This window comes from Sander lucioperca, chromosome 16, assembly GCF_008315115.2.
Source record: "Sander lucioperca isolate FBNREF2018 chromosome 16, SLUC_FBN_1.2, whole genome shotgun sequence".
Taxonomy (NCBI): domain Eukaryota; kingdom Metazoa; phylum Chordata; class Actinopteri; order Perciformes; family Percidae; genus Sander; species Sander lucioperca.
This window is the reverse complement of record NC_050188.1, coordinates 27608883-27623988: the sequence shown is the minus strand read 5'-3', so window position 1 is coordinate 27623988 and position 15106 is coordinate 27608883. Positions and strand designations below refer to the sequence as shown.

The 15106-nt window shown below is 39.2% G+C and overlaps 1 protein-coding gene across 1 annotated transcript; it reads right to left on the bottom strand.

Annotated features, from left to right (window-relative positions):
* Positions 1-6962: 6962 nt before the first annotated feature.
* Positions 6963-14892, bottom strand: LOC116035926. Its single transcript, XM_031279320.2, has 11 exons — positions 14598-14892; positions 11987-12035; positions 11840-11938; positions 11566-11727; positions 11076-11141; positions 9436-9457; positions 9176-9340; positions 8876-9082; positions 8429-8597; positions 8002-8073; positions 6963-7883 (listed from the first exon to the last, which is right to left on the bottom strand). The coding sequence occupies exons 1-10, from the start codon at positions 14692-14694 to the stop codon at positions 8024-8026; spliced, it is 1086 nt and encodes a 361-aa protein (XP_031135180.1). The 5' UTR covers positions 14695-14892; the 3' UTR covers positions 6963-7883; positions 8002-8023.
* Positions 14893-15106: the final 214 nt, after the last annotated feature.

Sequence of the window (15106 nt, the reverse complement as noted above, 5' to 3'; positions counted from 1 at the left end):
CAACACCGGGATGTAACAATCTGGAGCTACCGTCGGAGAAACAACACAGACGGTGCGTTCAATGAAACTGGTAAACAACAGCCTCGTGGTGCATTTGAAGTTATTGTAAATGTCCCTTTCCCATCTGGTGGTTGTTTTTGTCGTTCAACAGCAATTTACAAGTGAAATAAGTTATTGTTATTGTTATACATTATTATTAAATCATTTAATTTTGACAATATGGCCTTAGCAATAAACAAGCCGTTCTTTAATGTCACCAACTGTTGTTTAGTACCCTTTTTTTTCTTTTCTTTTTTTACTTTCTTAAAAAGTATCAGTTCAGGCACCGTTAATTATGTATGCGATTCATTTCGATTAAGTAATCACAGAGTATGTAATTAATTAGATAAAAAATGTTTAATCGATTGACAGCCCTAATATCTATATATATAGATCTATATATATATATATATATATATATATATATATATATATATATATAGATCTAGATATATATATATATATATATATATATATATCTTTTGCACAGGCACTGGATTGGCATTTGTCACCATGTCTGCAACATCCACACATGGCAAATGGGAAGCTGCCAACATGGCGATCTGGGAGAAGGGCTTGGGAAGCAGTGGATCCAGAGAGATTCCAAGTCTCACAAAGCATTGGTGGACATCGTTTTCAACAAGCGTTGGCTGAAGGATGTCCACAAATGTCTGCGTTTCAGGTAAAGCCTGTAAACATGTAACATTGTACAAAAATTGTGTATACACACACACACACACACACACACACACACACACACACACACACACACACACACATACACACACACACACAGATTTATTTTCTATTCTACCAGATCAACAGCAGACCTGGAATCATTCCAGAACCATGTTCTGATGTATGCCAGCAAGCACTATGCTTTCACTCCCCCGATTTATGAGGCAAGAGTTTTGCTGGCAGCTCTTGACTACAATTTCCACCACAACAGAGCAACAAGTACTACGTCTGAGGGCAAACAAATGTAAGTTTAATATATGCAGTCTTGTAAAGTAAACACACAGGCACACAGGGGTTTGGGATTGATATGTGCTCTCAAGTTTGTCAGTTGTTGTAATGAGTAATTGACTTGTAATACTTGACCTTTGTGTCATTACAGTTTCAGAAGACTGTACAACAAACATGCAAGATGATACAGCTTGTATGCCCTGAAATCTGAGAAAACCTACAAATACATCTCAGAACTGCAGGGGAAAATTCTAAACAAGAGACTCAGAAGTGCAGGTGGGATGCCTCGAAGGAGAAGCCTTCGGCCCAATGACCCAAGAAGACTTGGTGTCGTCCCCCTATACCTCCACCACCCATATCAGAGCTGATGCGGACACAAGTCAGCAGAGGTCTTGGTATGTGATGCACATGTGCATGCCTTCATTGTACCTTATTACCTTTTTGCCTGTAACTCTGTGTAGGCGGAATAGCACTATACAGATTAATAACAATATGTTGAACTGCAAAATGGTCTGTATGTCTAATGACACTGCATGTCTTCCACAGGATCTGCTTTCCAGGAGGCTGCAACTTTAGAATGATCCCTATTGCTGATCCATGTTGCTTCAAAGGCACCATGAAAAGGAAGGGTTCATGTGTAAATACCATAAATGTTAATTTCTGTAAATAAATATATATTGCAAATATCAATATTGACCATGTTACTGTCATTTTGTTTCAAAATAGAAAATTACTAGAGCACTTTTTTGTATTATAAGTTTGTGGATGTATGTAATGTATAAGAAATACAGCATGAACAGTGTCTTATCAATTATGAAAAGGTTAATTTTCATAAAATCAAAATATATTAACAGTGGAAAAGATACACTGTAAAAATGAACGGACAGTATATATACAAGAACACTTACAGGAACATTAAAGGCAGGTGAATTAAATTCCAGTGATGAAACCAGTGTACTGTCCTGAGGGTCAAGGAATTTATCCCTTATCCTACACACACAGCAACTTGGGATCACTGTTCTATTACCCTGCCCTAGAGACCCATGCTGCCAGAAAATGAAATGCCTGTAGGCAGCATATCGAAACTTTATATTGTCATCGCCTAGCTCTCTTATATGGCCTAATGCTGTGATTTCCTCCCTGTACTGCCTATGAATCCGGAGAAAACCTTCATCTAGGCAGTACTGTGTTAAGTGTGGCAGATGGCTAACACAGGTGGCTGGGTTTTGTCCACAGCATTTTCTCTCCTGATGAGTTGGCATGTCCCTACAGTGTGTACAGGTACACCAAGGTATTCCTGGCACAGGTGGGGGGGACGCCATGTCTGCGCTGATGCATCATCAATGCATCAAACACCAGACCTGGCTGCCTTTCTAGCAACTGTTTGGTGAGGTCCCTGTGCTCTTGCAGGCTCAGGCTCAAGTCTCTAAAGAAATAAAAGAAGAAATATGATCAGATAGGCTTGTTTAGGTTACAAGGTTTGATTATTAGCAAAGTAGTAATAGTACTTCAGTAAGTTGTGAAAGGTTTACACAAAATGATAAAGACTAGTATGTGTATAGACAATGAAAAGGTGAAAATGTCCATAACGTAATCATATGTCGTGTTTTCCCTGGCAGACAAGTCACGTCATGCAGTGGTAACATAGACTAGGCTACAGCTAGACAGCTGCGTGTAAACAATGGAGATACTTAGAGCTAATTTTGGTTTCATTGACAATGTTCATACTGCTCAGAGAAATTAAAAACACAAACCTCTGTTGCTTGTCTCCTTTTGATTTGAAGGGCTTCCACTCTCTCCTCGTCATCTTTGGAGAGTGCTTTTCTTTGCCTAGGAGGAGCTCTCACCGATCCACTGCCACCGGCTCTGTCTTTCCCTCTTCCTTTACCTCTCCCTCTTGCTTTAGCTTTCCCTCGCACCTGCGTCACACCTACTGATCTCTGACTCTGCTCATGGAGAAAAATATGTAGCCTAGGCTGTAAACATTGCCTTACACTATTAATCTCGTACAAAAAACAGAATAACGATAGCACTGATATTTTAGCAACTAACATTAGCTTGTATTCGTTTGGGAACCTGATAGCTGATGTTAGCAATGAAATGGTAACAAAAATACGAAAACGTAAAACTATCATTCATTTTACATAGCTAGAGGTCATAACCAACATGTTAAGTGACTAAATAACTAAATGCAATTTGTAATTGTTTTCTAAAGTAACCTCATCACTGGAAGAAACACTCATGGACGAAGTCGTACTGGAAGCCATGTTAATCTTGGAATAACACGGCCACCATAGGAGACACAACGCGCTCGGAATGGGAGGGCCTCGAAAGTAATACTTAGTTGGTTGTCATATACAATTTCACCGCTAGATGGGAGAAGTTCTTACACAATGTAGCTTTAAATTGCATCCCCGGCTCCTCCACTTGCCGCCCTTCCTCTAGTCTTAGTCTGTTCCACTGAGGAAGCATGGGAGAGCCAGAAGAAATCATGGGAGGAGAGAGGAAACAAGGAAATGTATTATTAGAAGGATGAGACTTCCTTTCCTCTGAAGTGTTGCGTTAATTTGTCAGCTGTATAGGTGGAGTTGGCAACGATTTTCAGCTGCACGGCTTCAAGGAGGGCTGCTCTCGTGTATCCTCGCTCATAGCTCCTCGGAGATCCTCCTCGATGCTAGCTCCTCGAGGCAGGAATAAGAGCTTTGAGACGGAATTTGCGAAGGAGGGCAACTTCCAGTTCAACAGAGGAGCTTTCAAATAAGTGAAGTAAGATTCAGCCATAGTAAGCTCTGCATGGCCTGGGAATGTATGATATATTCACTTTTACCATTTTATTTTTTAGTACATTTTAAGACTGATTAGTCCCATGAGTCACATCTCTGGTTGATCATTTTCTAGGCATTCAGCAGTATTTATTTTATTTTATGATTTGTGCAGTTGTTCGTTTTTCAATATATGAATAACTATTTCCAGTACACAAGGCACACGGTTTGCCTGGCAATGAGTCGATTTTTCTCTTTTTGTTAACTTTTTTACCAAACTGTTTTTGCATTACTAAAGCTTATTTTGACCCTTTGTATCCTCAGCAGCATTTAATATATTTCTGATTGGAAAAACATGCGGCAAGCCCTGAGAAGCACCTCTGTATGAATGGTTTTTGTACCTGATACAGCAAACCCTTTTTGATTTGCGAAGGCAAGGATCAAGGCTGTGTGGTTGTAAAACGCTAGTGTGAAATGTGTGTTATTCAAGGAGTGTGGGGGATTGACGATGGAAGTGTGGAAGTGGAGCACACTTCAAGGTTTCTCTGCTGAAAGGAGCACAGCCTTGACCATGCACTTACAATACTGAGCTATTTATTTATTTTAATGTTTATTTAGCAGCGACAATGCACAATACATATATTGTACCATATAGCTAAAGGTGTCGTATACATCAAACTATGTTGTATCCGAAATATATATCTTCTCCAAATCAATTCAGTATAGAGAATTACTTTTTTTATTCATCAGGGAGCTGAGATCTGCAAATGGCTATGGATCTCCAAATGCACTAGCAGTGATAGTCTATGGGTGTGACCCGGTGCCATTGCTTAAGTACATCCCCATTTCCTGTCAGATCTATGCCTACTTATATGTACCATAGCACCCTCACACTCAAAAATAGAGGTACCAGTTTGTACCTAAATCGGTACAAATGCTTGGCGCAGGGGAGGTACCTTTTTGAGAGACAATTGTGTACCTTTCAGTGCTGGTCCATTTATGTACCATATCAAATTTTACCAGTTTAAGTACAGTTGTGTACCCTGCAAGACATAAATGTACCTTTTAATCTATAAGGTACAGCAATGTACCTCATTGAAAGGGTACTTTCCTGTACTATATAGGGTACCCCCAGTGACAAGCTATTCTGGACTTTAAGGAGACAAAAATGTACCAGAATTGTCTACACAATAATTGCTTCTTTACCATTTATTAACATCAATGAAAATGTTTTCAGATAAACATGGCAGCATTTATGGTGTAAAAATGTTAATTCATTCAATTCAATATAGTTACATATAAAATGAATCAATGTCAATGCATAACATAACAAGATGTAAAGATTGCAGTCACATTAACAGAAGGCAGAATACTTCAAAGTAACACATATTTAGATAGAACATATTTATACAGAATACCTCAAGGAAACATACAGTCTATCATCAACTAAATATGTGTCGAGAGCTTGATGGTCTAACTCATTTCCTGGACTGAGCAGAATCCAGTCATTGTTAACTGTGACATGGTAAGCATGGAAGTGATTGTCATAAGAGCAAGGCAATAACAGTTTTCCACACAACACCCAAAAAGTCTCAACGTTCAGAATGTACTTAATTTTCAAGAATAAAAGGATGGCTTCAGTGTGTACATGACCTACTACAAAAACATCCTCAAGAGCATATTTGACACCATTGACAGATAAAGATGACACACGCTGAAGCACTTTATCCTGAAACTGCACATCTTCAAAACTTTGGTTTAATTTCAAAGAGTTCTGTAAATCACGTGGCAGAGATGAAAATGGCATACTAATGCTTTTGCTGAGTGCATTTTCAAAGTCATCTAGGAACCTATGTGAAGAAAACTCCTTGCTGAGAGTCACAGTTATGTTTACAAAGTTCCTACATTTACTGGCAATACTTTTGAAATATTGGTGCTTGCTTTCATATCTCATACACCACAAAAGGCGAAGAGGACCGTACATCAATATAAGTCTTGGATAGTGAATCAAGTACTGACACTTTGGTGTTAAAACATTTCCAAAGACTTCAGTAGTCTTATCAAGGAATTCTTGAATCAGCAATTTCAAATGAGCAAGCTCATCTTTTCTCACTTTTGTAGCCATTACGATATCCACAATTTCTAAGCATAGTAAGAACACATGCCAATATGGACTATCAGATGGGATATGTTGAGCCATTAAAAAAGGCAATAGTCTGAATAGGCACCATTTTGACTGGCTGATCCAACTATCTTAGAATGTCCAAGGAGTTTTTCAGTCAATGGCACTGGTTTGTTTCGCCTGTCATTCTTCCCAATGTCTACATTTTTCAGCTCATCATTGAGTTCATTTATGGTTATGTGCTTTTGATTATGAGCTTTGCATATAATCAGCTTCATTACCAGAGGCTGAACTCCCTCCAGCAAATCATGCATTACATCTGGGGGAAGACACTTTGTCACGTCAAAGTAAGGCAGTGCATCAAATGTATAATTACCATTGACACCATACAAAACAGCACTATGTTTGTCATTTTTTACACAGTCTACGTGATATTTATGCACCTCAGTTGTTCTAAGAACAAAACTCTCCTCACAAAACTCATGTTGTATCTCTGAATGTGAGGCCATACAATATCGACATATCCGGCCAGTATTGAAAGACATAGAAAAGCACCCAATCATATGAACAGAGAGGTTGTCACATGAAATGGTTGCTAGAGCAGCTTGAATTGTGTGCTCTACTTCATCAAGACTGAACGTGAGGCCCTCTGTGGAGAGCATCTTCAGGTCAGCTATCAATGGCTGTAGTATAGTTTCAAGCCCAGACTCTTTCACATGTGAATGGCGAACCATTAAGTCTAAATGAATGTGACCCAACTTTGAGCGATATTTTCCACTTATGTTCCCAACTGTATAATAAAAAGCACAGATTTTGTACTTATTTCTTTTAGCCCCCAGTGGGTTCACAAGTTCAAATTCATCTTCATAAAAATGAAGTCTTAGAGCTTGAGGGTGATCTTTGAAAAATGAGTGCTCTTTAAAATACACCCCATCACTGTAATCTGTCAGAATGTCGTCTCGATTTCCGTGGTTATCCAAAACAATCTGTTCCCACACATCCTCCACCTGGGAATATTTTTGTAATACCTGTGTGATTGGAATATAAGAATAAACCAATTTTCATTCCTGAATTGTCTCTTACTGTGTAACTGATCGGTTCTGTCATGTCCATTTTTGTTTTGCAGTGCTCTTTTATCATGAATGGAGACCGAACTGAATCGCATGCTTTCTGAAAAAAGTCTGAAGAAGACAAAACCTGCTCAAGTTCTGGGCAATCACTAATGTGGAAACCATTCTTATCCAAATGATAAGAAATGAATGAGTCATAGTTTTCTTTGAAAAAACACAATAAAAAATGTAGGTCATCAACAATATCTTGTTGGACAGAGAGGGAGAGATTATTTTTTTCGGTACACTTGAGAATGAAACTAAATAAATGGTCTCTTACATTTTCAAGCAAAGTGTCTATACTTGGTGGTGTGGGCTGTTCAACTGTGTGTGTGTGTGTGTGTTCAACTAGTTCTTCAAAATGTTCTTCAGTTACTTCAGTGCAATCAGAAATATTGTCTTTGTGTTTTCGATAAACATGCCGCCTAAAAGAATGATACTTGGAAAAAGCAGACTGGCAGTTACTTATCCCACAGGTTATGCTGAAATGAGGGTCGTGTGCATGTACAAGTCCAATATGATGAATCAGTTTCCTAAGAGTAAAGGTCCTCTTTGAGCATTTTGTACACTGATGCAGTCCAGGCATGATCAGTGAAGAAGGTTGACAATTCGAGTTACAGTTACCAGCAGGGATTTGTCTCCATCCCCCGTGATGTTTGCGATGCACCTCTGGAGAAAGGTCAGTGTCTTTTTCAAGTATCCAGGATATGCCATGTTGAAGACGAAGTACATGCAGAAGGCTGCAATGAAGGCCTCATCCACTGAAGTGCAAGAACAAACCTCAATTCCCTCGACATTGACCACACTCTGACACTGTCTGGAGAGGGCATATTTCAACCCTTGTGCTTTCAGTTGAACGGTTGGATATGGAGTTTGAGGATTATTCTACATAAGAGAAAAAAAAAATAGCATACATAACAAGATCGATATGATAAAGTGTGCACAGTGATCTAAAAGAACATTAACTTATGGCTAGTGGCTATGCAGGACACCAGGTATTTACCTGTCCAAGGACAATGAAATCCTCAATCTTCTCCTTGAATATGGATGGCAAGACCACCCCTGAAGTCAATTCCTAGGTCATAAAGATTTTACAATTTTAATGCATTTCAACGAATGTTGGTTGATACTAATAACCTGCAAATTCCCATAGACAGGCTACCGCATGTTACTTCAGGTTCAGTACATTAACAAACTAAAATGTATTAGCTTTTTATTTATTAGTTTTTGAGCAGGTTTAGGGGGTCAAATTGAGGCTCAGAGGCGGTAGAATAATAAAAAAAAAACGACACAAGAACAATAGGGACCTTGCCTCCAGGCAATAATATGTATCATGTCAGTACAATACCAGTCTCTTTAAAAAAGGGACTGCACACAACTGACACAATGATGGAGCAAAATTAACTAGTTGTATGTGCTCAAATCAGTACCTTTAATATCCTCAGCCAAGGCATCCTCTCTTGCTTCCATGTAGAGAATTTTCAGTGGCGAATCCTTGACAAGTTTCAGCATATTTGGGAGAATAGATGTGAAGTTCTCACTGATGCGGTGGCATACGTTGACTGGAGAGGGGTGCATGGCATCAACCTCATCGCACAACTGAGATTTTAAAAATAAAAATAGGGGAAAGAAAGGCATATTTTATTTAAGTATTAAGTATATAAACAACCTTTATCAACACTTTGATGTTTCTGAGGAACGCTGTAGTGGCAGCCAAGACAGTTGCAGTAAAATCTTACAAACAGAAATGAATTACAACTGTAGGAGAAGTCTATATGAACCTTTTTCAGAATTTCTGTTAAGTGTTAATATATAGACTGGGAGCAATTTAAAGCACTGACTGTAGCTGAAGTTGGCATCAGCTTAATTGTTCTTACCCCTGCGGATGTTCTTAGGAATGGATATCTCCTCAAGAGATCTTCAGTTGACATTCCTTCTGCTATTTCTCGGCGTCTCCATGCAAAGGTTTTCATCATGTGGTCTTTCACCAGATTCATGTCTGGATGCAACTTTCTGTATTGCTCAATAAGTACCTTGATATGAGCCTCAACAGAGGTTGCATCCTCCCCCACAATGCATGATTCCTTTATCAAAGCAGATATCACTGGTTACAGATCATGTGCACACAATATGACTAGATATCTTGCCTTAGCTTTTGTGAGATTGAGGGGACTTACTAGAGATGGCTTCAGTCGTTTTGGACATGTGGATGTAGATTCTTCTGGGGTCTTCAGTGATCTTGCTTGCCGAAACTTCTCTTTGACCCGTTTTACTTCCTCATTGTTGATTAGTGGAGCCCGTTCTGTTTTGAATTTTCTCTTGAGTTGGCTGTGCCAGGTATGCTGGTTGTTCCAAACAGATATCATGAAAGTTAATTATGCATACTTCTGTTAATCTAAAATCTGTTAAAATTAGAGACCAAAGTAGAGGTACTTACATAACCATTCCCGTGTACATCCCTTAAGTAAGGGTGCTCCGATCAGGATTTTTGGGGCTGATCACCGATTGCTGTGAGCCATGTCGACCGATGCCGATCACCGGGTCTATTTGAAACCTTGTATTTATCATGTCATGTATTTATCATATATTAATTTTAATATTCTTAACAACAATGCATAAGTATTAAAATTAACAGAAGATAATGTATTGTGAATTGTCAACGGTTTACTTTTATTGACAGGAAAAGTTCAACATTCCACTTCCTCTGTTAGAAACACACCTTAAACAGCTTAGAGCTTAACATAGAGCTAAAGCCTTATTCAGAATAAATTACAAAAAAACTGTCAGTGTGTTCTTCAGTGTGTCTTTAGTGTGTTCTGAGCAGAACACACGGAATTCAAATTTATAAAAGAGAGTGCACTATCATATTTTGAATTGCTTTATTAAATTATGTTTTATTATTAATACATATTTTATTAATATAATGTATTTATTATGTGTCAGTAGCTTGTTGATCTTTACATTGTAAGTTAATTTCCTATCCTGGCCTGGGACACACATTCATACGGTTTGATAAAGGACTTATTGGACTTTAACTTATCATTGATTTTACAATGAGTGTAGCTCATGGATGTATTAAGTGTAGCTGTCCTCAATTTAGGTCATCCTGTACGTCTCATCTCCGGTTTTTCCTGCATCCACCGTGTGTGTGTGTGTGTGTGTGTGTGTGTGTGTGTGTGTGTGTGTGTGTGTGTCGTCAGTCGCGGGGTAGAACTGAGCAGCAGAGAGCCAACAGGATTAAAACGGCAGCAGCTTTCAAGCGACTTAAACATCGTTCCAGTCTACATTGACGTTAAAATGTAAACAGGTTGGCAGGACGGTCTGAAATGTTTTGCACGGTCTTTCGCTGTACGTTTTGTCAATGCGCCACTTGTTTGAAAAGTATCTTCTCTTTTTCTTTACTTCGCCCTCAACAGCTTGTACGTCCATAGCTACTGCTGACTCCGCGGCGGGCCTCTTAACACCGGGGATATGTCGCCACATTTTTTAACAGATAATTTTCCTTTCGTCTGTACCTCAGCTCAGCTAGCTAGCTAGCTAGCTAGTTACACGGCGTCCCGGACTAGCGCTGAAAACTAGCTACTCGACTATGCGTGGCCAAAGCTTTAAAGCTGTGAACGGTTTCATGTCCTGTAAGTTCTTCACAATAAAAGTCCTCCGTTATTTTGGTATTTGAATGTTTTTATTACGAAGCAGCAAAATCCGGAAATGTTAGGGATTCATTAGCAGTAATGTAACGCGATTCCTAATAAGCATTGTGCATTGTTACTTAGCAACAGCATTCTTTGACAAAAACTGTCCAATCCATTACAAGGATACAAGGCTAATTTCCCACCCTGGTTCCGAGGCACTTTTTTTGACCAACTCGGGGAGACTGATCAGTCCAACTGCTTTTTCTGCCAACGGTCGGCCGTCTGGTTGGTGTGTAACTTAGCTGCGTATAGAACATTTTCTCACGAGTAGTGCGTCATCTGATCGGCCTATCTGATCGGCCTTTATGGAGGCCACCGATCAAACTATTTAAAGCCTTTATCGGCCGATAACGGTCGGTTCCCGATCAATCGGAGCACCCTTAGCCTTAAGAAAGGGTACTTCACAATCAACGCCTTAACGACCTGAACGTAGTCCGAGTTGGTTGGATACCTGTCTCAAACAGTGACAAAACAAACCACATTACCATATTGCGGTGGATAAGAGACTGCAGGAGAAAATTGAAATATCAATGTTCTACTTGTTTAAATTTATGCGTGTTGAACAGGTGTATGGATAAAGTATTGGTATTTACTCGCAAAGGTTTACTTGCATTTACAGTAACAAGTGTAGTTGTCATCAAGTAAAATGTTATCTTCACTGCACCTGGTTCACTGACTTCACTCCGTGCATGTGTTATTGTCTGTGTGTGTGTGTGACAATGTGACAAGTTTGCATGCGTACATCTGGTGGAAAATTATAAAAACTACAATAAACTGGTAAAATACCAGTATATAAAACATATTACATTTTGTGTTTTTATCTTTAAAAAACGATTTATGATATTACGGTATGATATTTGGAAAGGAACACTTACATTGTACACCGTGACACCATGTCATACAGAGTCCCAATTATTTTGTTACGGTACTTTTGTTTCTTGTGGACCGGTTCTTTAGCATCTAAGCGGCTCTGGACATCTTGTGGGAATTGTGGAATGGAAATGACTGCAGGCAGTCTGTGGCAAGTAGATTCCAAACTGCAATGCAGCAGAAGAACAGCATTATCAGATTAGGACAACAACACCTCAATGCAAGATAAAAAGAGAAAGAGAAATGGTGAAACAAATAGCATAATTAATACATTATTACCTCTGGTTTGCTGGGGACACAGGAGCTTCACATGTCTGCTGTTCTGGGTTGACCACTTCCAAAGTAAGGGTGACCTCCTTGTAGCGGTTTGTGAAGTCTCTGAATTTTAGCTGCTTTTTGAAAGACTTGTCAAAGAGATATGCAATCATATTTTCTGTGAGTCCGCAGTCTACTGTCTCTCCATCCACATCATTGTCTGAAATGTAAATGAAAAAGCTATTAAAAGAAGCACTGAAACTCTGGACATACAGATAGTGACTGACACAATTTGCAACTTGCTGTGATGTGGTTTGTAAATAAAGTTTAAAAAAAACTCACATCATATCTCAGCAGCTGTCTTGTTATTAACGTTATATCTCCAGCAACTGTTTTACTCTTTCAAATAATCAACCATCTACAGAACTTTTTAGTACGTTCTTTTTCTACTTCTTCTCATCATCATCATTAATTATTATTAATAATATTGTTTAAGTGAGCCTCTTATCGTTTAACAGAAAAATACATCACACAAACAGCAACTTTTGCAGCCTTGTCAGTCTGGTGGCGAGTTATCACCTTTCTGTCATCACTAACGTACTGTTCGCATTTGTTCTATATGTTAGAATACAAGATTTCCGCATCAAGCTACAATCAGGCTACATTCATGATTTTGTTCAGTCAAACTAACCAAAAACTTCTTATTGATTATCATAAAGTTTCAGGACGTTCCTGTAACCATGGTAACTCAAGGTGCCAGAGGGGAGGGAGAGACGCTGAATGAAGCCGTTTACACAGACAAAGTCCAGACTATAGTTGTTATTTCACACATGTAGCACACAACAGGAGACTCCGTGTCAGACGAGTTCTCACGTGTTGACTAAAGTCAAAAACTAATTGATAACGTAGCAGCGCGACGAGTCCTTGCTAGCTAAGCAGTTAAACATTAGCGCCGCTCCGTGTTTAAGGCGGCGTCACACTGGCAGTTGAAATCAGCTCCGATACGGCTTCGAAACGACCGGAAGTCATTCATTTCCTCTGGAGATTCGCAGACTGCATGCGAATGGGTCCGAACTGGGTCCGAACGAGTGCGGTGCGAAAAAAATCGTGTCAGTTGGTCATCCGGATGCGTTCAAAAAATGTAACTCTTGCGAAAGGCTACGGACAGTTCCTATTGTCACTGCCCGATGTGAGTCGAGTGCAGATGTGAGTCGCGCATGCTCAGATTTAAACTGTTTACGGCATAACGTGTCATACTGAAATTTGTGAAATCTATAAAATAATAAACGTTTCTCTTTACATACAATAACAGAAGATGATAATCATTTCAAAAAGGTTGTAGCTATCTATGACTGTTTGGTTGCTAACGTTAGCTCAAAATGCCATTCAAGTGACAGCCTTTGTTGTGTTTGATTGCTAACTTTTAGCTAGCAGTCATTTCAAAAACGTTTTGGCTATCTATGACTGTTTGATTGCTAACGTTAGCTCAAAACGCCATTAAGTGACAGCCTTTATTGTGTTTGATTGCTAACTTGTAGCCAGCAGCAGCAGTCATTTCAAAAACGTTTTAGCTATCTATGATTGTTTGATTGCTAACGTTAGCTCATAGACTATGCGTTAGCTCAAAAAGCCGTTAGCATCTTGTAGGCTACTTGTTGCAAAGTGACGCATGCGCAACTCACATCTGCACTCGACATCAGGCAGTGACACCTATCCAACAACTCCAGCGTTGCTATGGTACTGATAAACAAACCTGCTAATGCTAATTAGTTAGCTAGCAACAGACATCGAACTATTGACATTATACCGCTATATCACATTTAACCGACCTGACAGGTCAACGTCCTGGGCAACTTTTCTCCACGCAGCAGCCTTTCTGTTTATATCTGTATAAGAGAGGTCATAGAGAATCGTACATTCAGACACTAATCAGTCCTTCTAGTCTCTCCGCCATTTTTGTGAGTCGCTTCCGAAGCTTTTCAACGGTGTAGTACGACATCCGCTGGGGGCGTATTGCGTATTACGGAGCTGAGTTCAAGTGCCAGTGGGAAGCCGGAAGCCGCCGCAGCTCCGTTAGTTTGACAGAAGTAAAATGTTTTTAACTGTAAATAAAAGTGCACAGTAAAAACCAGGAGGTATTGCGTGAACTATCTTAACCCACTCAGCACTAATATCCCCGCACATTTTCTGCTGCGTCTTGCGTTAAGCGGCAGATAAAAGGCTGCTACTTGGAGAGAAAATTAATTAAGCCAATCCAAAAGATTAAATGTGACAAAAGTTGTTTTTTTTCCTTTTACATTTGTTTTTACCACAGTATTAAACTGTGATGTTCATGTTTTGTTGTAATAAAAATGGAAACATGAATAAATAAACACCAAGTAAGATAAACACTAGTGAATAAGATAAATACCAAATAATAACTTGTACACTTAAAATTCAGAGAGTTTTCGTGGGCTTTGGTGATTTCTTTTGTTTGTTGGAGCTTTGAGCGGGAGACCGTGTACCTTTGCTAGCTTGACATTAGCATGGCTAATAACGTTAGCTAGCTAGCTGACTTAATTATGTGAGCTAACTAATATTTTCGATAACTTTCTTTACTTACTACGCTTTTGGCAGTTCAAGAGACAGTATTGCATAGCTTACAGTAAGTAAATGAACATTAGTGACTGTAATATCAGAACAAACTTAGCTAGCTAGCTACTGATACCAATGCTAATGATAGCTCTGATGTTAGCTACATTTTCGTCTTTGGTGATAGTTATGAAGTTCAAACTTTACTTACCTCTAAATTTCTGAGCTTCCTCCTCTGAAATTTCGATTCCTCCTTCCATCACCAACTTTTGTAAAAGTTCCTCTGTGGACAGACCCCTGAGTGACATACTGAGTGAACAGTTGAATCATGAACTGACGCCTGTCTGTGTCCTGCTCAGCATTAGTTTGACGTCTCTGGTATTAGTGCGCCGCTGTTGCTTGGCAAACATTGTGCTATCTTGGGGAACTATATTTCGGCGGAAGAATTAGGATTTGTTTTCAGTAAATAATCACATTTTATGTTACTGTGTGTTTATTTTCTTAAGTATTACTAGGTTGTCTACAGTAACCGTTTCAGCAACCGTTTAATAAAAGCTGACTGAACCGTGATTTTAGAACAGCTCTATGGAGGACTAGTTCAGGTGGGTAAAGGGACCCATTTATCTGCACAGGAAATTATCTGTCTGTCTTCAGAAATGCAGGGACAATTTATTGAGCTGAAAGTGATGGCAGGTTGAAGCATCTTTTTGCCACTTGTTC